Raw genomic sequence first — 24,124 nt, forward strand, 5'->3', positions numbered from 1 at the left:
TCTATATATGTGGGCTGGAACCTACACAGTAGCTCTATATATGTGGGCTGGAACCTACACAGTAGCTCTATATATGTGGGCTGGAAACTACACAGTAGCTCTATATATGTGGGCTGGAACCTACACAGTAGCTCTATATATGTGGGCTGGAACCTACACAGTAGCTCTATATATGTGGGCTGGAAACTACACAGTAGCTCTATATATGTGGGCTGGAACCTACACAGTAGCTCTATATATGTGGGCTGGAACCTACACAGTAGCTCTATATATGTGGGCTGGAACCTACACAGTACCTCTATATATGTGGGCTGGAACCTACACAGTAGCTCTATATATGTGGGCTGGAACCTACACAGTAGCTCTATATATGTGGGCTGGATCCTACACAGTAGCTCTATATATGTGGGCTGGAACCTACACAGTAGCCCTATATAAACTCAGCAAAAAAAGAAATGTCCTCTCACTGTCAACTGCGTTTATTTTCAGCAAACTTAACATGTGCAAATATTTGTATGAACATAACAAGATTCAACAACTGAGACATAAACTGAACAAGTTCCACAGACATGTGACTAAAAGAAATGGAATAATGTGTCCCTGAACAAAAGGGGGGTCAAAATCAAAAGTATCAGTCAGTATCTGGTGTGGCCACCAGCTGCATTAAGTACTACAGTGCATCTCCTCCTCATGGACTGCACCAGATTTGTCAGTTCTTGCTGTGAGATGTTACCCCACTCTTCCACCAAGACACGTGGAAGTTCGCGGAAAATTTATGAGGGGAATGGCCCTAGTCCTCACCCTCCGATCCAACATGAGGGAGGAGGATGTCTTCCCTGTAATGCACAGCGTTGAGATTGCCTGCAATGACAACAAGCTCAATCCGATGATGCAGTGACACAAAGATTCCCCATAAAAATAAGTTGGTTTAAGATAAACTTTTATCTCCCTATTTTGCAATGGATGAATCCACCACATCCACCAATATCACCCTTCCGCGTCTGCATTGAAAGGTGACAGAGCTAAAGCAGTATTTGTCAGACCATGAGACATTCCCGAAAATTGGTCTTCTCACAGAATTGTCTGTAGCGTCCCCTCTATGGAAAGATGAGACTCTCACGATGATGTTCTCCATTACAGACTCTACACACACATACAATCTTCATTTACGCTGCTGCTACTCTGTTTATCATGTATCTTGACGCCTAGTCACCTTACCTCTATACATATCTACCTCCATCACTCCAGTATCCCTGCACATTGTTAAAATGGTACTGAACCTGTATATAGTCACCTTACCCCTCTACAGTCTATTTACAGTTGTAGAATTTTAGCTAAAGCAAAACCTAATCCTAACCCTTTTCCGAACCTAATTATCTTAACCTGCCTTTTTAATTTCCCTAAACTGCTACTTTAATTCGCCTAACCTTCTACTTAAATTATCCTAACCTGCTATATTAATTCTCCTAACCTGCTTCGTTAATTATCCTAACTGTTATGTTAATTTTCCTAACCTGTTAAGTTAATTATCCTAACTGTTATGTTAATTATCCTAACCTGCTATGTTAATTTTCCTAACCTGTTATCTTAGTTATCCTAACCTTCTACGTTAATTATCCTAATCTGCTATGCTAAATACCCGACCATGTTATGTTAATTTTCCTAACCTGATGCGTTAATTAATTATTCTAAACTGCTATGTTAATTATCCTAATCTGCTATGTTAATTACATAACTTGCTCTGTTAATTTTCCTAACTTGCTGCATTAATTATCCTAACCTGTTATGTTAATTCTCCTAACTTGCTGCATTAATTATCCTAACCTGCTATGTTAATTATCCTCTTCTGTTTCGCTAATTATCCTCTTCTGTTTCGCTAATTATCCTAACCTGCCACTTTAGTTATCATAAACCGCTACATAAAGTAAATCATTCAGTTCCGAGAAAACCCATCAGTCATCACCACACCGGAATGCACCTCCACGCTGTTACACACACACACACACACACACACACACAAAACGAGTCTAATTTCACACCAAAGGTGCGTTCACACAACAGACACACGAAGAAAAGCGAATAGATCAAATCATATTTTCATGGCAACAACAACAACAAAAATGTTGATTTTCCAAAGTCCATATCAGCGTCCGACTGGGCGCCAGTTCCGCACAGCAGCGACGCTGCACGCAATGCGGAAGTGGTCAGCGTGCTTCTATGACAACGGCAGTAAACAACATGGCGCCGTGTGTGTGATCTCAACTTCATCACCCCCCCATCTCTCTCTCTCTCTCTCTCTCTCTGAAAGGTAGAACAACATTCAATACTTTTCTTGGAAATGCGTTGATGAAATTAGTATATCTCCCGTTTTTTTTTACTGAATTTACGTGATGGTAAATGTTTGACATTGAGTGCAGTTTTGTGATTGCTACTGTTGTTGACTGACTATGCTACTGTGTCAACAGTTCGCTGTTTTTAATTTTTTTTTTTTTAAATATGCAACATTTCAAAAAGTAGCTAACAACCTGTCAAAGTTGTATTTGGTAAGATATACCTATTCATTTTGAAACCAGGAAGGCCTATCGATATGTCGTCAAAAAGAGACAACAAGCTCAGCACCTGTGGCAACCGGAGGAGATCGAGCGCGACTAAAGAGGATGTGAAGCGGATGTGTCCGCAGCAGCGGGCCCGGTACCTGGCCTACGAGGAGCCGCCGAAAGAGGCGAAGACCTGGATGGCGATGTCTCGGCAGCGGGTGTCCGCCTGGGAGTCTTCCGGCGCTGGGGGGAAGAGACATACAACTGTCGGTCATCATCGCTGCGACGAGAGGGACGAGGAAGAGAAGAAACGGCAAGACCTGATCATAGGACAGCTGAAGGCCGCGGAAGCCCGCAACAGAGTTCGGCAGATGAGACTTCAGTATCGGAGTATGAGGGTACGGATATCATATATATATTAGTGCCCCTTATTTTGACAATATTTTGACAATATTCCTATGGGCCCCTGATCAAAGTTGTCTCGTACACAGAATGATAGTGAATAGGATGTCATCTGTCTCCATATGCACACATAGGTTTTTAAATAATTCACATGGATGTGACTGCTTCTTGTCGAGCTTTGACTGCACACACAGTGAAAACAAGCCTACCTTTAAATCCACTTTAGAAGTTCCTGTGGTAAGAAGTCAAATAGTCTTCTATTTTTTTCTCTCTCTTCCTCTTCCTCTTCCTCTGCCATCCCTCTCAATTATGATGTCAATTACTGGGCCTGAACCACATTAATAATTGGCTTCCGCTCCATGAGGTCTGAATAATATGTTTCCCCGTCTGTGCATATCTCCATCCATCCCTCCGTGCAGACCGAGGAAATCAATCTAATTTGGGAAGCACCTCTTGTCATCATATTCACATAGTATTTATTTATTTATTTTTAAATTAAGATGAATTGAACTGCTTCATGATCATTTGCTAGGCTATAATTCCCCTCTGCACACAATAACAATGAATGTAGCCTACTAGAAATCCACTGTTGTTTCATGTGGGGAACATGTAAGCCTATTATCCTATTCTATTTTAATTGTTTGTTTACACTTCCTCTGCCCTCCCTCTTCATCAGAGTGGTATTATCAATCATTATGATGTCAATTACTGGGCCTGAACCACAATACTTCAAGGTCTCTGCCTCATGGGGCCTGAACCACATTACTTCAAGGTCTCTGCCTCATGGGGCCTGAACCACATTACTTCAAGGTCTCTGCCTCATGGGGCCTGAACCACATTACTTCAAGGTCTCTGCTCCATGGGGCCTGAACCACAATACTTCAAGGTCTCTGCCTCATGGGGCCTGAACCACATTACTTCACGGTCTCTGCTCCATGGGGCCTGAACCACAATACTTCACGGTCTCTGCTCCATGGGGCCTGAACCACATTACTTCAAGGTCTCTGCCTCATGGGGCCTGAACCACATTACTTCAAGGTCTCTGCCTCATGGGGCCTGAACCACATTACTTAAAGGTCTCTGCTCCATGGGGCCTGAACCACAATACTTCACGGTCTCTGCTCCATGGGGCCTGAACCACATTACTTCAAGGTCTCTGCCTCATGGGGCCTGAACCACATTACTTCAAGGTCTCTGCCTCATGGGGCCTGAACCATATTACTTCACGGTCTCTGCCTCATGGGGCCTGAACCACAATACTTCAAGGTCTCTGCTCCATGGGGCCTGAACCACAATACTTCAAGGTCTCTGCCTCATGGGGCCTGAACCACATTACTTCACGGTCTCTGCCTCATGGGGCCTGAACCACATTACTTCAAGGTCTCTGCCTCATGGGGCCTGAACCACATTACTTCAAGGTCTCTGCTCCATGGGGCCTGAACCACATTACTTCACGGTCTCTGCTCCATGGGGCCTGAACCACATTACTTCAAGGTCTCTGCCTCATGGGGCCTGAACCACATTACTTCACGGTCTCTGCTCCATGGGGCCTGAACCATATTACTTCAAGGTCTCTGCCTCATGGGGCCTGAACCACATTACTTCAAGGTCTCTGCCTCATGGGGCCTGAACCACATTACTTCAAGGTCTCTGCTCCATGGGGCCTGAACCACATTACTTCACGGTCTCTGCCTCATGGGGCCTGAACCACATTACTTCAAGGTCTCTGCCTCATGGGGCCTGAACCACATTACTTCAAGGTCTCTGCTCCATGGACCTGAATACTATGTTTCCTTGTTTGTGCATATCTCCCTCCATCGATCCCCCCCCCCCCCCCCCACCCATCCATCCCTCCATCCGTCTATCCGTCCATGCAGACCCAGGAAATCAATCTAATGATTTCGTGCCAGTCCAGCGCCCAGACCGCCGTCCGTCTTGAGTTGCTGCTGCCAACGGAGGAAAGCAAGATAAATACCATCGATTGTCTGGACAAACTGCAGGTGGGTTAAACAGCCCCCCCCTCCCAACCCTCTTCCCTCCGTATCTCCCTCCCTCCTTTCCCTTGGAAATAAAACAGTGTGTGTGTGTGTGATGCTCAATATGGAAGTGGACAGATGAAGTGAATGCTACGCTACAGGACTGTTTTGCAGCACAGACTGGAATAAGTGTGTATCTGTGTGTGTATGTGTGTGTATATCTGTGTGTGTGTCTGTGTGTATATCTATGTGTATCAATATATTAGAGGTTGACCGATTTGTGATTTTTCAACACCGATACCGAAACCGATTATTGGAGGACCAAAAAAAGCCGATACCCATCAATCGGACAATTTGTTTTATTTATTTGTAATAATGACAATTACAACAATACTGAATTAACACTTATTTTAACTTAATATAATACATCAATAAAATCAATTTAGCCTCAAATAAATAATGAAACATGTTCAATTTGGTTTAAATAATGCAAAAACAAAGTGTTGGGAGAAGAAAGTAAAAGTGCAATATGTGCCATGTCAGAAAGCTAACGTTTCAGTTCCTTGCTCAGAACATGAGAACATATGAAAGCTGGTGGTTCCTTTTAACATGAGTCTTCAATATTCCCAGGTAAGAAGTTTTAGGTTGTAGTTATTATAGGAATTATAGGACTATTTCCCTCTATACCATTTGTATTTCTTATACCTTTGACTATTGGATGTTCTTATAGGCACTTTAGTATTGCCAGTGTAACAGTATACTCCACTAACTAACTAGCTCCACTAACCACCCCGCTAACTAGCTAGCCATTTCACATCGTTTACACCAGCCTAACCTCGGGAGTTGATATGCTAGAAGTCATAAACAGAGCTGTGCTTCAAGCATTGCGATGAGCTGCTGGCATTCGCACGAAAGTGCTGTTTGAATGAATGCTTACGAGCCTGCTGCTGCCTACCACCGCTCAGTCAGACTGCTCTATCAAATATCAAATCATAGACTTAATTATAACATAATAACACACAGACATATACGAGCCTTTGGTCCTTAATATGGTCGAATCCGGAAACTATAATTTCAAAAACAAAACATTTATTCTTTCAGTGAAATACGGAACCGTTCTGTATTTTATCTAACGGATGGCATCTCTAAGTCTAAATATTGCTGTTACATTGTACAACCTTCAATGTTATGTCATAGTTATGTACAAATCTGGCAAATTAATTACGGTCTTTGTTAGGAATAAATGGACTTCACACAGTTCGCAACGAGCCAGGCGGCTCAAACTGCTGCATATACCCTGACTGCTCGCACGAAACGCAAGAGACGTGACAGAAATTCCCAAGTTATAAGAAATTCATGTTAGAAGGCAATATTAACTAAATATGCAGGTTTAAAAATATATACTTGTGTATTGATTTTAAAGAAAGGCATTGATATGGTTAGGTTTGGTGCAACGACAGTGCTAAATCATCACCCGTTTGGCCAAGTAGGCTGTGATTCGATGAAAAATTAACAGGCACCGCATCGATTATATACAACACAGGACACGCTAGATAAACTAGTAATATCATCAACCGTGTGTAGTTAACTAGTGATTATGTTAAGATTGATTGTTTTTTATAAGATAAGTTTAATGCTAGCTAGCAACTTACCTTGGCTTCTTGTTGTCCTCGCGTAACAGGTAGTCAGCCTGCCGCTCCTCGTGGAGTGCAATGTAAGGCAGCTGGTTAGAGCATTGAACTACTAACCGGAAGGTTGCAAGTTCAAATCCCCGAGCTGACAAGGTAAAAATCTGTCGTTCTGCCCCTGAACAGGCAGTTAACCCACTGTTCCTAGACCAGTTAACCCACTGTTCCTAGACCAGTTAACTCACTGTTCCTAGACCAGTTAACCCACTGTTCCTAGGCCAGTTAACCCACTGTTCCTAGACCAGTTAACCCACTGTTCCTAGGCCAGTTAACCCACTGTTCCTAGACCAGTTAACCCACTGTTCCTAGACCAGTTAACCCCCTGTTCCTAGACCAGTTAACCCCCTGTTCCTAGACCAGTTAACCCACTGTTCCTAGGCCAGTTAACCCATTGTTCCTAGGCCAGTTAACCCACTGTTCCTAGGCCAGTTAACCCACTGTTCCTAGACCAGTTAACCCCCTGTTCCTAGACCAGTTAACCCCCTGTTCCTAGGCCAGTTAACCCCCTGTTCCTAGATCAGTTAACCCACTGTTCCTAGACCAGTTAACCCCCTGTTCCTAGACCAGTTAACCCCCTGTTCCTAGACCAGTTAACCCCCTGTTCCTAGGCCAGTTAACCCACTGTTCCTAGACCAGTTAACCCCCTGTTCCTAGACCAGTTAACCCCCTGTTCCTAGACCAGTTAACCCCCTGTTCCTAGGCCAGTTAACCCCCTGTTCCTAGACCAGTTAACCCACTGTTCCTAGACCGGTTAACCCCCTGTTCCTAGACCAGTTAACCCCCTGTTCCTAGACCACTGTTCCTAGACCAGTTAACCCACTGTTCCTAGACCAGTTAACCCACTGTTCCTAGGCCGTCATCGAAAATAAGAACGTGTTCTTAATTAACTGACTTGCCTAGTTAAATAAAGAAATAATAATGAATAATAATAATAATAATAAAGAATAAAAATACAGAATACCGATTGTTATGAAAACTTGAAATCTGCCATAATTAATCGACCATTCCGATTAATCGGTCGACCTCTACTTTGTATCTGTGTGTGTGTGTGTTTATGAGCTGCAGGAGGGAGCCTCTGTGTGTTTAATACCTCTGACAGTCTAAGCCGTTGAGGGTACTACACTGACATATGGAGTTGTTTAAAGATGGTCATACCATGGGTCATTTTGCTATTTGATTGAGTATTTTAGGACCCATTTAGGAATGAAAAAAAAAACATTTAAAAAACACATTCATATATGGCAAAAAAAGACAGTCCCAAAAAATGATAATAAGAAATAAGGTGTTGAAGTGTCTGTCCTATATCTAGGAGATATATGAAAGATCAGGACATATTTTAGTTTCTTTGCACACATATTTAACCCCTTATTTGTGTTGACACAAAACTACCTCCATGCTTCCATTTGTTTTGTATGTGTTATCAAAATAGTAAACTACCTCCATGCTTCCATTCGTTTGTATGGGTCACCAAAACGAAGAACTACCTCCATGCTTCCATTCCTTTGTATGGGTTACCAAAACGGAGAACTACCTCCATGCTTCCATTCGTTTGTATGGGTCACCAAAACGAAGAACTACCTCCATGCTTCCATTTGTTTGTATGGGTCACCAAAACGGAGAACCACCTCCATACTTCCATTTCTTTGTATGGGTTACCAAAACGGAGAACCACCTCCATGCTTCCATTAGTTTTTATGGGTTACCAAAACGGAGAACCACCTCCATGCTTCCATTCGTTTTTATGGGTTACCAAAACGAAGAACTACCTCCATGCTTCCATTTCTTTGTATGGGTTACCAAAACGGAGAACCACCTCCATGCTTCCATTCGTTTGTATGGGTTACCAAAACGGAGAACCACCTCCATGCTTCCATTCGTTTGTATGGGTTACCAAAACGGAGAACCACCTCCATGCTTCCATTCGTTTGTATGGGTTACCAAAACGGAGAACTACCTCCATGCTTCCATTTCTTTGTATGGGTTACCAAAACGGAGAACCACCTCCATGCTTCCATTCGTTTGTATGGGTTACCAAAATGGAGAACCACCTCCATGCTTCCATTCGTTTTTATGGGTTACCAAAACGGAGAACCACCTCCATGCTTCCATTCGTTTGTATGGGATACCAAAACGGAGAACCACCTCCATGCTTCCATTCGTTTGTATGGGTTACCAAAACGGAGAACCACCTCCATGCTTCCATTCGTTTGTATGGGTTACCAAAACGGAGAACCACCTCCATGCTTCCATTCGTTTGTATGGGTTACCAAAACGGAGAACCACCTCCATGCTTCCATTCGTTTGTATGGGATACCAAAACGGAGAACCACCTCCATGCTTCCATTCGTTTGTATGGGTTACCAAAACGGCGAACCACCTCCATGCTTCCATTCGTTTTTATGGGTTACCAAAACGGAGAACCACCTCCATGCTTCCATTCGTTTGTATGGGATACCAAAACGGAGAACCACCTCCATGCTTCCATTCGTTTGTATGGGATACCAAAACGGAGAACCACCTCCATGCTTCCATTCGTTTGTATGGGATACCAAAACGGAGAACCACCTCCATGCTTCCATTCGTTTGTATGGGATACCAAAACGGAGAACCACCTCCATGCTTCCATTCGTTTGTATGGGATACCAAAACGGAGAACCACCTCCATGCTTCCATTCGTTTGTATGGGATACCAAAACGGAGAACCACCTCCATGCTTCCATTCGTTTGCAGACGTCTTACATCGGTGGATGGATTGAGACATATCCAGTGAAAAAAGATGTCTCTGGCTTCAACTGACACATTTTTATTGCCACTTTGTTATTATGTTACTTAGATTGACATGCTATTTCTTAAATGAATTCCCTCGTCTTGTCTTTTCGATGATTTGAGGTACACATGTCTGTCTGGTAAGATTACATCAAGTTATATTTTCCTTTCGTGATGTTTGTTATTTCTGTTCTGTCTCAGTGTTGATATGATAAGTGATATACAGACATACACTCAGCACTCTGGAGGCTACACCTGGGTTGACAGTCTTTTTAATGAGTGACAACACTATTGATGCTACCGACCAAATGCCTTCCACCTCTGTCAGGGGTGTAAATACCAGGAGAGACAGAGGGTGAGACAGAGAGAGAGGTGGGACAGAAGGTGAGATGGAGAGAGAGAGGAGGGACGGGCTTGAGACGGAGAGAGAGGAGGGACGGGGGTTGAGACAGAGAGAGAGGAGGGACGCAGGGTGAGACAGAGAGAGAGGAGGGACGGGGGTTGAGACAGAGAGAGAGGAGGGACGGAGGGTGAGACAGAGAGAGAGGAGGGATGGGGTTGAGACGGAGAGAGAGGAGGGACGGGGGTTGAGACGGAGAGAGAGAGGAGGGACGGGGGTTGAGATGGAGAGAGAGAGGAGGGACGGGTTGAGACGGGGAGAGAGAGAGGAGGGACGGGGTTGAGACAGAGAGAGAGGAGGGACAGAAGGTGAGATGGAGAGAGAGAGGAGGGACGGGGGTTAAGACGGAGAGAGAGAGGAGGGACGGAGGGTGAGACAGAGAGAGAGGAGGGACAGAAGGTGAGATGGAGAGAGAGAGAGGAGGGACGGGGGTTAAGACGGAGAGAGAGAGGAGGGACGGAGGGTGAGACAGAGAGAGAGGAGGGACGGGGTTGAGATGGAGAGAGAGAGGAGGGACGGAGGGTGAGACAGAGAGAGAGGAGGGACGGGGGTTGAGACGGAGAGAGAGAGGAGGGACGGAGGGTGAGACAGAGAGAGAGGAGGGACGGGGGTTGAGATGGAGAGAGAGGAGGGACGGAGGGTGAGATGGAGAGAGAGGAGGGACGGAGGGTGAGACAGAGAGAGAGGAGGGACAGAAGGTGAGATGGAGAGAGAGAGGAGGGATGGGGGTTAAGACGGAGAGAGAGAGGAGGGACGGAGGGTGAGACAGAGAGAGAGGAGGGACGGGGGTTGAGACGGAGAGAGAAGAGGGACGGAGGGTGAGACAGAGAGAGGAGGGACGGGGGTTGAGACGGAGAGAGAGGAGGGACGGAGGGTGAGACAGAGAGAGAGGAGGGACGGAGGGTGAGACAGAGAGAGAGAGGAGGGATGGGGTTTGAGACGGAGAGAGAGAGGAGGGACGGGGTTTGAGACTGAGAGAGAGAGGAGGGACGGAGGGTGAGACAGAGAGAGAGGAGGGACAGAAGGTGAGATGGAGAGAGAGAGGAGGGATGGGGGTTAAGACGGAGAGAGAGAGGAGGGGCGGAGGGTGAGACAGAGAGAGAGGAGGGACGGGGGTTGAGACGGAGAGAGAGAGGAGGGACGGAGGGTGAGACAGAGAGAGAGGAGGGACGGAGGTTGAGATGGAGAGAGAGAGGAGGGACAGGGGTTGAGACGGAGAGAGAGGAGGGACGGAGGGTGAGACAGAGAGAGAGGAGGGACAGAAGGTGAGATGGAGAGAGAGAGGAGGGACGGGGGTTAAGACGGAGAGAGAGAGGAGGGACGGAGGGTGAGACAGAGAGAGAGGAGGGACAGAAGGTGAGATGGAGAGAGAGAGAGGAGGGACGGGGTGAGTCGGAGAGAGAGGAGGGACGGAGGGTGAGACAGAGAGAGAGGAGGGACAGAAGGTGAGATGGAGAGAGAGAGAGGAGGGACGGGGGTTGAGACGGAGAGAGAGGAGGGACGGAGGGTGAGACAGAGAGAGAGGAGGGACGGGGGTTGAGACGGAGAGAGAGGAGGGACGGAGGGTGAGACAGAGAGAGAGGAGGGACGGAGGGTGAGAGAGAGGAGGGACGGAGGGTGAGACAGAGAGAGAGGAGGGATGGGGTTTGAGACGGAGAGAGAGAGGAGGGACGGGGTTTGAGATGGAGAGAGAGAGGAGGGACGGGGTTGAGACGGAGAGAGAGAGGAGGGACAGAGGGTGAGACAGAGAGAGAGGAGGGATGGGGGTTGAGACGGAGAGAGAGAGGAGGGACAGGGGTTGAGACGGAGAGAGAGAGGAGGGACGGGGGTTAAGATGGAGAGAGAGGAGGGACAGAAGGTGAGACAGAGAGAGAGGAGGGACAGAAGGTGAGACGGAGAGAGAGAGGAGGGACGGGGGTTGAGACGGAGAGAGAGAGAGGAGGGACAGGGGTTGAGACGGAGAGAGAGAGGAGGGACGGAGGGTGAGACAGAGAGAGAGGAGGGACGGGGGTTGAGACGGAGAGAGAGACGAGGGACAGAGGGTGAGACAGAGAGAGAGGTGGGACAGAAGGTGAGATGAGAGAGAGAGGAGGGACGGGGGTTGAGACGGAGAGAGAGAGGAGGGACGGAGGGTGAGACAGAGAGAGAGGAGGGACAGAAGGTGAGATGGAGAGAGAGAGAGGAGGGACGGGGTGAGTCGGAGAGAGAGAGAGAGAGAGGAGGGACGGAGAGAGACAGAGGGTGAGACAAAGAGAAAGGAGGGACAGAGGGTGAGACACAGAAAGAGGAGTGACAGAGGGTGAGACACAGAAAGAGGAGAGACAGAGGGTGAGACAGAGATAGAGAGGAGAGACAGAGGGTGAGACAGAGAGAGAGAGAGAGAGGAGGGCCGGAGGGTGAGACAGAGAGAGAGAGAGAGAGAGAGACAGAGAGAGAGGAGGGCCAGAGGGTGAGACAGAGAGAGAGAGAGACAGAGAGAGAGAGAGACAGAGATAGAGAGGAGAGACAGAGGGTGAGACAGAGAGAGAGAGAGAGAGAGAGAGGAGGGCCAGAGGGTGAGACAGAGAGAGAGAGAGAGAGAGAGAGAGAGAGAGAGGAGGGCCAGAGGGTGAGACAGAGAGAGAGAGAGACGAGGGACAGCGGGTGAGACAGAGAGAGAGGAGGGACGGGGGTTGAGACGGAGAGAGAGAGGAGGGACAGGGGGTGAGACGGAGAGAGAGGGGAGGGACAGCAGGTGAGATGGAGAGAGAGAGAGGAGGGACGGAGGGTGAGATGGAGAGAGAGAGGGACGGGGGTTGAGATGGAGAGAGAGGAGGGACGGAGGGTGAGACAGAGAGAGAGGAGGGACGGAGGGTGAGACAGAGAGAGAGGAGGGACGGGGGTGAGACAGAGAGAGAGAGGAGGGACGGGGGTTAAGACGGAGAGAGAGAGGAGGGACGGGGGTTGAGATGGAGAGAGAGAGGAGGGACGGAGGGTGAGACAGAGAGAGAGGAGGGACGGGGGATGAGACGGAGAGAGAGAGGAGGGACGGGGGTTGAGATGGAGAGAGAGAGGAGGGACGGAGGGTGAGACAGAGAGAGAGGAGGGACGGAGGGTGAGACAGAGAGAGAGGAGGGACGGGGGTGAGACAGAGAGAGAGGAGGGACGGAGGGTGAGACAGAGAGAGAGGAGGGACGGAGGGTGAGACAGAGAGAGAGGAGGGACGGAGGGTGAGACAGAGAGAGAGGAGGGACAGGGGTGAGACAGAGAGAGAGGAGGGACAGGGGTTGAGACAGACAGAGGGTGAGACAGAGATAGATAGGAGAGACAGAGGGTGAGACAGAGAGAGAGAGAGAGGCGGGACAGAGGGTGAGACAGAGAGAGAGGAGGGCCAGAGGGTGAGACAGAGAGGGAGAGAGAGAGAGAGGAGGGACGGAGGGTGAGACGGAGAGAGAGGAGAGGGGGGGGGGTTGAGATGGAGAGAGAGGAGGGACGGGGGTTGAGACGGAGAGAAAGTAGAGACAGGGAAAGGAGAGACAGAGAAAGGAGAGACAGAGAAAGGAGAGACAGGGAAAGGAGAGACAGGGAAAGGAGAGACAGGGAAAGGAGAGACAGGAGAGACAGGGAAAGGAGAGACAGGGAAAGGAGAGACAGGGAAAGGAGAGAAAGTAGAGACAGGGAAAGGAGAGACAGGGAAAGGAGAGACAGGGAAAGGAGAGACAGGAGAGACTGGAGAGACAGGGAAAGGAGAGACAGGAGAGACAGGAGAGACAGGGAAAGGAGAGACAGGAGAGACAGGGAAAGGAGAGACAGGGAAAGGAGAGACAGGGAAAGGAGAGACAGGAGAGACGGGGAAAGGAGAGACAGGGAAAGGAGAGACAGGGAAAGGAGAGACAGGAGAGACAGGGAAAGGAGAGACAGGGAAAGGAGAGACAGGGAAAGGAGAGACAGGAGAGACAGGGAAAGGAGAGACAGGGAAAGGAGAGACAGGGAAAGGAGAGACAGGGAAAGTAGAGACAGGGAAAGGAGAGGCAGGGCAAGGAGAGACAGGAGAGACAGAGAAAGGAGAGACAGAGAAAGGAGAGACAGGAGAGACAGGGAAAGGAGAGACAGGGAAAGGAGAGACAGGGAAAGGAGAGACAGGGAAAGGAGAGACAGGGAAAGGAGAGACAGGGAAAGTAGAGACAGGGAAAGGAGAGACAGAGAAAGGAGAGACAGAGAAAGGAGAGACAGGAGAGACAGGGAAAGGAGAGACAGGGAAAGGAGAGACAGGGAAAAGAGAGACAGGAGAGACAGGGAAAGGAGAGACAGGGAAAGTAGAGACAGGGAAAGGAGAGACAGGAGAGACAGGGAAAGGAGGGACAGGGAAAGGAGAGACAGGGAAAGGATAGACAGGGAAAGGAGAGACAGGGAAAGGAGAGACAGGGAAAGGAGAGACAGGGAAAGGAGAGACAGGGAAAGGAGATACAGGGAAAGGAGAGACAGGGAAAGGAGAGACAGGGAAAGGAGAAACAGGGAAAGGAGAGACAGGAGAGACAGAGAACGTAGAGACAGGGAAAGGAGAGACAGGGAAAGGAGAGACAGGGAAAGGAGAGACAGGGAAAGGAGAGACAGGGAAAGTAGAGACAGGGAAAGGAGAGACAGGGAAAGGAGAGACAGGTAAAGGAGAGACAGGGAAAGGAGAGACAGGGAAAGTAGAGACAGGGAAAGTAGAGACAGGAGAGACAGGGAAAGGAGAGACAGAGAAAGTAGAGACAGGGAAAGGAGAGAGGAGAGACAGGAGAGACAGGAGAGACAGGGAAAGGAGAGACAGGGAAAGTAGAGACAGGGAAAGGAGAGACAGGAGAGACAGGGAAAGGAGAGACAGGAGAGACAGGGAAAGTGAGAGACAGGGAAAGGAGAGACAGGAGAGACAGGGAAAGGGAGAGACAGGGAAAGGAGAGACAGGAGAGACAGGGAAAGGAGAGACAGGGAAAGGAGAGACAGGGAAAGGAGAGAAAGGAGAGACAGGGAAAGGAGAGACAGGGAAAGGAGAGACAGGAGAGACAGGGAAAGGAGAGACAGGAGAGACAGGAGAGACAGGGAAAGGAGAGACAGGGAAAGGAGAGACAGGGAAAGAGAGACAGGGAAAGGAGAGACAGGAGAGACAGGGAAAGTAGAGACAGGGAAAGGAGAGACAGGAGAGACAGGGAAAGGAGAGACAGGAGAGACAGAGAAAGGAGAGACAGGAGAGACAGGGAAAGGAGAGACAGGGAAAGGAGAGACGGGGAAAGGAGAGACGGGGAAAGGAGAGACAGAGAAAGGAGAGACAGGAGAGACAGGGAAAGAGAGACAGGGAAAGGAGAGACAGGGAAAGGAGAGACAGGGAAAGGAGAGACAGGGAAAGGAGAGACAGGGAAAGTAGAGACAGGGAAAGGAGAGACAGGGAAAGGAGAGACAGGGAAAGGAGAGACAGGAGAGACAGAGAACGTAGAGACAGGGAAAGGAGAGACAGGGAAAGGAGAGACAGGGAAAGGAGAGACAGGGAAAGTAGAGACAGGGAAAGGAGAGACAGGGAAAGGAGAGACAGGGAAAGGAGAGACAGGTAAAGGAGAGACAGGGAAAGGAGAGACAGGGAAAGTAGAGACAGGGAAAGGAGAGACAGGAGAGACAGGGAAAGGAGAGACAGGAGAGACAGGAGAGACAGGGAAAGGAGAGACAGGGAAAGGAGAGACAGGGAAAGGAGAGACAGGGAAAGGAGAGACAGGAGAGACAGGGAAAGGAGAGACAGGGAAAGGAGAGAAAGGAGAGACAGGGAAAGGAGAGACAGGAGAGACAGGAGAGACAGGGAAAGGAGAGACAGGGAAAGGAGAGACAGGAGAGACAGGGAAAGGAGAGACAGGAGAGACAGGAGAGACAGGAGAGACAGGGAAAGGAGAGACAGGGAAAGGAGAGACAGGGAAAGTAGAGACAGGGAAAGGAGAGACAGGAGAGACAGGGAAAGGAGAGACAGGAGAGACAGAGAAAGGAGAGACAGGGAAAGGAGAGACAGGGAAAGTAGAGACAGGGAAAGGAGAGACAGGAGAGACAGGGAAAGGAGAGACAGGAGAGACAGGAGAGACAGGAGAGACAGGGAAAGGAGAGACAGGGAAAGGAGAGACAGGGAAAGGAGAGACAGGGAAAGGAGAGACAGGAGAGACAGGGAAAGGAGAGACAGGGAAAGGAGAGACAGGAGAGACAGGGAAAGGAGAGACAGGAGAGACAGGAGAGACAGGGAAAGGAGAGACAGGGAAAGGAGAGACAGGAGAGACAGGGAAAGGAGAGACAGGAGAGACAGGAGAGACAGGAGAGACAGGGAAAGGAGAGACAGGGAAAGGAGAGACAGGGAAAGTAGAGACAGGGAAAGGAGAGACAGGAGAGACAGGGAAAGGAGAGACAGGAGAGACAGAGAAAGGAGAGACAGGGAAAGGAGAGACGGGGAAAGGAGAGACGGGGAAAGGAGAGACAGGGAAAGTAGAGACAGGGAAAGGAGAGACAGGAGAGACAGGGAAAGGAGAGACAGGAGAGACAGGAGAGACAGGGAAAGGAGAGACAGGGAAAGGAGAGACAGGGAAAGGAGAGACAGGGAAAGGAGAGACAGGAGAGACAGGGAAAGGAGAGACAGGGAAAGGAGAGAAAGGAGAGACAGGGAAAGGAGAGACAGGAGAGACAGGGAAAGGAGAGACAGGGAAAGGAGAGACAGGAGAGACAGGGAAAGGAGAGACAGGAGAGACAGGAGAGACAGGGAAAGGAGAGACAGGGAAAGGAGAGACAGGAGAGACAGGGAAAGGAGAGACAGGAGAGACAGGAGAGACAGGAGAGACAGGGAAAGGAGAGACAGGGAAAGGAGAGACAGGGAAAGTAGAGACAGGGAAAGGAGAGACAGGAGAGACAGGGAAAGGAGAGACAGGAGAGACAGAGAAAGGAGAGACAGAGAAAGGAGAGACAGGGAAAGGAGAGACGGGGAAAGGAGAGACGGGGAAAGGAGAGACAGGGAAAGTAAAGACAGGAGAGACAGGGAAAGGAGAGACATGAGAGAAAGGGAAAGGAGAGACAGGAGAGACAGGGAAAGGAGAGACAGGGAAAGGAGAGACAGGGAAAGGAGAGACAGGAGAGACAGGGAAAGGAGAGACAGGGAAAGGAGAGACAGGGAAAGGAGAGACAGGAGAGACAGGAGAGACAGGGAAAGGAGAGACAGGGAAAGTAGAGACAGGGAAAGGAGAGACAGGAGAGACAGGGAAAGGAGAGACAGGAGAGACAGAGAAAGGAGAGACATGGAAAGGAGAGACAGGGAAATTAGAGACAGGGAAAGGAGAGACAGGGAAAGGAGAGACAGGGAAAGTAGAGACAGGGAAAGTAGAGACAGGGAAAGGAGAGACAGGAGAGACAGGGAAAGGAGAGACAGGAGAGACAGGGAAAGGAGAGACAGGAGAGACAGGGAAAGGAGAGACAGGAGAGACAGGGAAAGGAGAGACAGGAGAGACAGGGAAAGGAGAGACAGGAGAGACAGGGAAAGGAGAGACAGAGAAAGGAGAGACAGAGAAAGGAGAGACAGAGACAGGAGAGACAGAGAAAGGAGAGACAGGGAAAGGAGAGACAGGGAAAGGAGAGACAGGAGAGTCAGGGAAATATGTCTCTCCTTTCCCTGTCTTTCCTTTCTCTGTCACCTCTTCTCTCTATCTTTCCTTTCTCTGTCACCTCCTCTCTCTGTCATCTCAGCAGGTGAAGGGAAGGGAATAAATATGATTTGTTCCACAGACAGAGCCGAGGCACTTCAGAAAATGTAAATATGTTATTGAACAGCGACAGACAGGTGGACCTCGCCGTGTGTGTGTGTGTGTGTGTGTGTGTGTGTGTGCGTGTGCGTGCGTGCGTGCGTGCGTGCGTGCGTGCGTGGTTTGCCAGTCTCTCTATTGAGCTATTACACTCCGTAGAAGAAAAATGGCATTTGACACAAAGTACATGGAGTGGAATGTTACAGAGACTGGTACCCAAACTAGTGTTTATGTGTGGGGAGGGTGCCTGTGTGGGTATGTGTGGACGTGTTTAACTATTCTTTGAGGGGAGAGGAGAGAGGAGACGAGGGGAGAGAGAGAGAGATTAAATGAAATTATTCAAAATCAACATCCCAATTAAAATTTGGACTAAAATATTTGACAGTGTAATCCTACCAATAGCTCTTTATGGAAGTGAGGTTTGGGGACCACTCAATAAACTGGATTTTAAAATGTGGGACGAACATCCAATTGAAGCCCTACATGCAGACTTCTGTCGGAAAATCCTACAAGTCCAGAGAAATACACCAACTAATGCATGTAGGGCAGAATTGGGCCGTTTTCCAGTAATAATGAAGATACAGAAAAGATCATTAAAATTTTGGCTACATCTAAATTCAAGTCCAAATTCGAGTCTGCAATTTAAAGCACTTCAAGCCCAAGAGCTGAGCCCAGAAACAAGCCCTCTCAGTCAGCTGGTGTTGGACCCCACTAACCAAGCTGAGCCCAGAAACAAGCCCTCTCAGTCAGCTGGTGTTGGACCCCACTAACCAAGCTGAGCCCAGAAACGAGTCCTCTCAGTCAGCTGGTGTTGGACCCCACTAACCAAGCTGAGCCCAGAAACGAGTCCTCTCAGTCAGCTGGTGTTGGACCCCACTAACCAAGCTGAGCCCAGAAACAAGCCCTCTCAGTCAGCTGGTGTTGGACCTCACCAACCAAGCTGAGCCCAGAAACGAGTCCTCTCAGTCAGCTGGTGTTGGACCTCACCAACCAAGCTGAGCCCAGAAACGAGTCCTCTCAGTCAGCTGGTGTTGGACCTCACCAACCAAGCTGAGCCCAGAAACAAGCCCTCTCAGTCAGCTGGTGTTGGACCTCACCAACCAAGCTGAGCCCAGAAACGAGCCCTCAGTCAGCTGGTGTTGGACCCCACTAACCAAGCTGAGCCCAGAAACGAGTCCTCTCAGTCAGCTGGTGTTGGACCCCACTAACCAAGCTGAGCCCAGAAACAAGTCCTCTCAGTCAGCTGGTGTTGGACCCCACTAACCAAGCTGAGCCCAGAAACAAGCCCTCTCAGTCAGCTGGTGTTGGACCTCACCAACCAAGCTGAGCCCAGAAACAAGCCCTCTCAGTCAGCTGGTGTTGGACCTCACCAACCAAGCTGAGCCCAGAAACGAGCCCTCAGTCAGCTGGTGTTGGACCCCACTAACCAAGCTGAGCCCAGAAACGAGTCCTCTCAGTCAGCTGGTGTTGGACCCCACTAACCAAGCTGAGCCCAGAAACGAGTCCTCTCAGTCAGCTGGTGTTGGACCCCACTAACCAAGCTGAGCCCAGAAACAAGCCCTCTCAGTCAGCTGGTGTTGGACCTCACCAACCAAGCTGAGCCCAGAAACGAGTCCTCTCAGTCAGCTGGTGTTGGACCTCACCAACCAAGCTGAGCCCAGAAACGAGTCCTCTCAGTCAGCTGGTGTTGGACCTCACCAACCAAGCTGAGCCCAGAAACGAGTCCTCTCAGTCAGCTGGTGTTGGACCTCACCAACCAAGCTGAGCCCAGAAACGAGTCCTCTCAGTCAGCTGGTGTTGGACCTCACCAACCAAGCTGAGCCCAGAAACGAGTCCTCTCAGTCAGCTGGTGTTGGACCCCACTAACCAAGCTGAGCCCAGAAACGAGTCCTCTCAGTCAGCTGGTGTTGGACCCCACTAACCAAGCTGAGCCCAGAAACAAGCCCTCTCAGTCAGCTGGTGTTGGACCTCACCAACCAAGCTGAGCCCAGAAACGAGTCCTCTCAGTCAGCTGGTGTTGGACCTCACCAACCAAGCTGAGCCCAGAAATGAGTCCTCTCAGTCAGCTGGTGTTGGACCTCACCAACCAAGCTGAGCCCAGAAACAAGCCCTCTCAGTCAGCTGGTGTTGGACCTCACCAACCAAGCTGAGCCCAGAAACGAGCCCTCAGTCAGCTGGTGTTGGACCCCACTAACCAAGCTGAGCCCAGAAACGAGTCCTCTCAGTCAGCTGGTGTTGGACCCCACTAACCAAGCTGAGCCCAGAAACAAGTCCTCTCAGTCAGCTGGTGTTGGACCCCACTAACCAAGCTGAGCCCAGAAACCAGCCCTCTCAGTCAGCTGGTGTTGGACCTCACCAACCAAGCTGAGCCCAGAAACAAGCCCTCTCAGTCAGCTGGTGTTGGACCTCACCAACCAAGCTGAGCCCAGAAACGAGCCCTCAGTCAGCTGGTGTTGGACCCCACTAACCAAGCTGAGCCCAGAAACGAGTCCTCTCAGTCAGCTGGTGTTGGACCCCACTAACCAAGCTGAGCCCAGAAACGAGTCCTCTCAGTCAGCTGGTGTTGGACCCCACTAACCAAGCTGAGCCCAGAAACAAGCCCTCTCAGTCAGCTGGTGTTGGACCTCACCAACCAAGCTGAGCCCAGAAACGAGTCCTCTCAGTCAGCTGGTGTTGGACCTCACCAACCAAGCTGAGCCCAGAAACGAGTCCTCTCAGTCAGCTGGTGTTGGACCTCACCAACCAAGCTGAGCCCAGAAACGAGTCCTCTCAGTCAGCTGGTGTTGGACCTCACCAACCAAGCTGAGCCCAGAAACGAGTCCTCTCAGTCAGCTGGTGTTGGACCTCACCAACCAAGCTGAGCCCAGAAACGAGTCCTCTCAGTCAGCTGGTGTTGGACCTCACCAACCAAGCTGAGCCCAGAAACGAGTCCTCTCAGTCAGCTGGTGTTGGACCTCACCAACCAAGCTGAGCCCAGAAACAAGCCCTCTCAGTCAGCTGGTGTTGGACCTCACCAACCAAGCTGACACCAGCACTGCTTCAAAAGAAAGAATTCCAATAAGCAAAATCATGAACCAATCAAAGGAATCATATTTACAATACTGGAAAAACGAAACAAAATCCCAAAGCCGACTAAATTGCTATCTGACCCTAAACAGAGAATATGAACTGGCTGATTATCTCTACTCAGTCAGAGATACGAAGCAGAGACAGATCCTTACCAAGTACAGGCTGAGTGACCACCGATTGGCAATAGAAACCGGCAGACATAAAAAGACATGGCTACCCAAAGAGGAGCGTGTTTGTGGTCACTGCACGACAGGGGAGGTAGAGACTCAGAGATGCACTTTCTGCTTTACCGTGATAAATATTCCTCACAAAGAGATTCATTATTCACAGAAATGACTACATATATTCCACATTTTTACAAATTGAACCCAGAGGAAAAACTAAGAATACTCATGGGTGAAGGAGCAATGGCTCCTCTTGCAGCCAAATATGTATCTGCCTGCCATAGCCTGAGGGACACTGAATAATAACATCTGCATAGTAAACAGTAACTTACTTATTATTACTATTATTGTTATGACTATAATTATTAATGTTTATCATTCTAAATATGGTTGGTAATGGTAGTGATAACAGTTTAGTGATGGTAGTAGTCGTCGTAGTAATGATGATTGTAGTTGTAGTACTGATATAAAGAAGAAGATGACAGTTATTTAGTTATAAGTTAGTTATAGTTTCATTTTCCATAATTTGATTTTATATTTATCACATTTCTACTATTGACTGTTACGATTTTTGTATTTAATTTTGTATTACTATTTACTACCATTTTATATTATTATTTGCTATCATTTATAATTTTGTTACAATGTATATTGTACACATTGTTGCTTTGGCAATATTGACACAATGTTTTTCATGCCAATAAAGCAGCTTGAGAGAGAGAGAGAGAGAGAGAGAGAGAGAGAGAGAGGAGTTCTGTGACAGCAAGTCCTGTGTGGAAGGAGGAGGAGAGCCTGGTTTCTTCCTAGGTTCCTGCCTTTTTAGGGGGTTATTCCTAGCCAACTGTGCTTCTGCATTGCTTGCTCTCTGGGATTTTAGGCTGTGTTTCTGTGTAAGCACTTGTAAAAAAAAGGGTTTCATAAATACTGATCTAAAAAGGGTTTCATGAATACATTTGATTTGGAGAGATGAGAGGGGGATGTGGAGGAGGAGAGGGGGAGGAGGAGAGGGGAATGGGGAGGAGGAGAGGGGAATGGGGAGGAGGAGAGGGGGAGCAGGAGAGGGAAATGGGGAGGAGGAGAGGGGAATGGGGAGGAGGAGAGGGGAATGGGGATACTATGACAACAAGGCCAGAGAAGCCTGTGTGGCAGGATGTTTTGAGCACTACGAACTCATCATTAAGGGTTGTCCGCCGTCTCGCTCTCTCCCTCTCCCTCTCTCATTCTCTCTCTCCCTCTCCCTCTCTCATTCTCTCTCTCCCTCTCCCTCTCTCATTCTCTCTCTCTCTCTCTCCCTCTCTCATTCTCTCTCTCTCTCTCCCTCTCTCATTCTCTCTCTCCCTCTCTCATTCTCTCTCCCTCTCCCTCTCTCATTCTCTCTCTCCCTCCCTCTCTCATTCTCTCGCTCTCTCCCTCTCTCATTCTCTCTCTCCCTCTCCCTCTCTCATTCTCTCGCTCTCTCTCCCTCTCTCATTCTCTCTCTCCCTCTCCCTCTCTCATTCTCTCTCTCTCTCTCTCTCTCTCTCTCTCTCATTCTCTCTCTCCTCTCTCATTCTCTCTCCCTCTCCCTCTCTCATTCTCCCTCTCTCTCTCCCTCTCGCATTCTCTCGCTCTCTCCCTCTCTCATTCTCTCTCTCTCTCTCCTTCTCTCATTCTCTCTCTCCCTCTCTCATTCTCTCGCTCTCTCTCTCTCCCTCTCTCTCTCTCCCTCTCTCATTCTCTCTCTCTCTTTCTCTCTCTCTCTCTATATATATATATATATATATATATATATATATATATATATATTCTCTCTCGCTCCCCCCTCTCTCTCTCTCTCTCTCTCTCTCTCATTCTCTCTCTCTCTCTCTCACTCTCTCTCATTCTCTCTCTCTCTCTCTCCCTCTCTCTCTCTCTCTCTCTCTCTCTCTCTCTCTCTCTCTCTCTCTCTCTCTCTCTCTCCCTCTCTCTCTCTCTCTCTCTCTCTCTCTCTCTATATATATATATATATTCTCTCTCGCTCCCCCTCTCTCTCTCTCTCTCATTCTCTCTCTCTCTCTCTCTCTCTATCTTTCCTGTTGATTTTTGGTTTGGCGCAGTGCATCCCTGTGGTCCTTCTGTAGCTCAGTTGGTAGAGCATGGCGCTTGTAACGCCAGGGTAGTGGGTTCAATCCCCGGGACCACCCATACGTAGAATGTATGCACACATGACTGTAAGTCGCTTTGGATAAAAGCGTCTGCTAAATGACATATATTATTATTATTATTATTATTATATTATCCCCTCAGCTGATTATCAGCTGTTGTCAGACAGATGTTGATCTCGAAAGATGATTCTCTTCCTCAAGTCTTGCTCTTTCGTTCTCCATCTCTTCTCTCTACCTCTCTCTCCCGCTGTGTCTCTCGCTCTCCCTGCCTGTACCTCTCACTCACTCTCTCTTTCTTTCTCTCTCTCTCTTTCTCTCTCTGCCTGGTAGTTCTTCCCATCTTCATATTATTTTTGTCTCTACACAGAGAAAGCGAGTCGAGGAGATCCTGGACGACGAGAAAGGATTGACGATAACCCGCCGTTGAGAGTCGAGACCTGCCGTCCTCCTGCTTTGTAACCGTCCTCCTGCTTTGTAACCGTCCTCCTGCTTTGTAACCGTCCTCCTGCTTTGTAACCGTCCTTTTTGTAACAAAAAGGGAACTGTCTATTCCACTGCTCTGGCTTCATAGAAACTCTACTGTACATTTTCTTACCGTTTCAAAAGTCTCTCTCTCTCTCTCTCTCTCTCTCTCTCTCTCTCTCTCTCTCTCTCTCTCTCTCTCTCTCTCTCTCTCTCTCTCTCTCTCTCTCTCTCTCAATTCAATTCAAGGGGCTTTATTGGCAGGGGAAACATGTGTTAAATTGCCAAAGCAAGTGAGGTAGATAATATATAAAGTGAAATAAACAATAAAAATTAACAGTAAACATTACACATACAGAAGTTTCAAAACAATAAAGACATTACAAATGTCATATTATATATATATATATATATATATATATATACAGTGTTGTAACAATGTACAAATGGTTAAAGAACACAAGGGAAAATAAATAAGCATAAATATGGGTTGTATTTACAATGGTGTTTGTTCTTCACTGGTTGCCATTTTCTCGTGGCAACAGGTCACACATCTTGCTGCTGTGATGGCACACTGTGGAATTTCCCTCAGTAGATTTGGGAGTTTATCAAGATTGGATTTGTTTTTAAATTCTTTGTGGATCTGTGTAATCTGAGGGAAATATCTGTCTCTGATATGGTCATATATTTGGCAGGAGGTTCGGAAGTGCAAAGTATACATATCGAAAAATAAAAAATAAAATACAGTGCCTTTGCGAAAGTATT

At 48.4% G+C, this 24,124-nt stretch overlaps 1 protein-coding gene across 1 annotated transcript; it reads left to right on the plus strand.

Annotated features, from left to right (window-relative positions):
- The first annotated feature begins 2,162 nt into the window (after positions 1 to 2,162).
- LOC127912346 (protein LKAAEAR1-like) lies at positions 2,163 to 23,591 on the plus strand. The gene is made up of 4 exons (XM_052481272.1): positions 2,163 to 2,308; positions 2,574 to 2,935; positions 4,817 to 4,939; positions 23,265 to 23,591. Exons 2-4 carry the CDS (start codon positions 2,588 to 2,590, stop codon positions 23,322 to 23,324), a joined length of 531 nt encoding a protein of 176 aa, XP_052337232.1. The 5' UTR covers positions 2,163 to 2,308; positions 2,574 to 2,587; the 3' UTR covers positions 23,325 to 23,591.
- The last annotated feature ends 533 nt before the right edge of the window (positions 23,592 to 24,124 follow it).

This window comes from Oncorhynchus keta, chromosome 27 (assembly GCF_023373465.1).
Source record: "Oncorhynchus keta strain PuntledgeMale-10-30-2019 chromosome 27, Oket_V2, whole genome shotgun sequence".
In the NCBI taxonomy this organism is placed as follows: Eukaryota; Metazoa; Chordata; class Actinopteri; order Salmoniformes; family Salmonidae; genus Oncorhynchus; species Oncorhynchus keta.

Excerpts from the sequence above, each read along its gene's own strand:
- LOC127912346 (XM_052481272.1), top strand. The coding sequence starts at position 2,588 with ATGTCGTCAAAAAGAGACAACAAGCTCAGCACCTGTGGCAACCGGAGG. Across the intron at positions 2,936-4,816 it reads TTCAGTATCGGAGTATGAGG|ACCCAGGAAATCAATCTAAT; the intron begins GTACGGATATCA and ends CCGTCCATGCAG. Across the intron at positions 4,940-23,264 it reads ATTGTCTGGACAAACTGCAG|AGAAAGCGAGTCGAGGAGAT; the intron begins GTGGGTTAAACA and ends GTCTCTACACAG.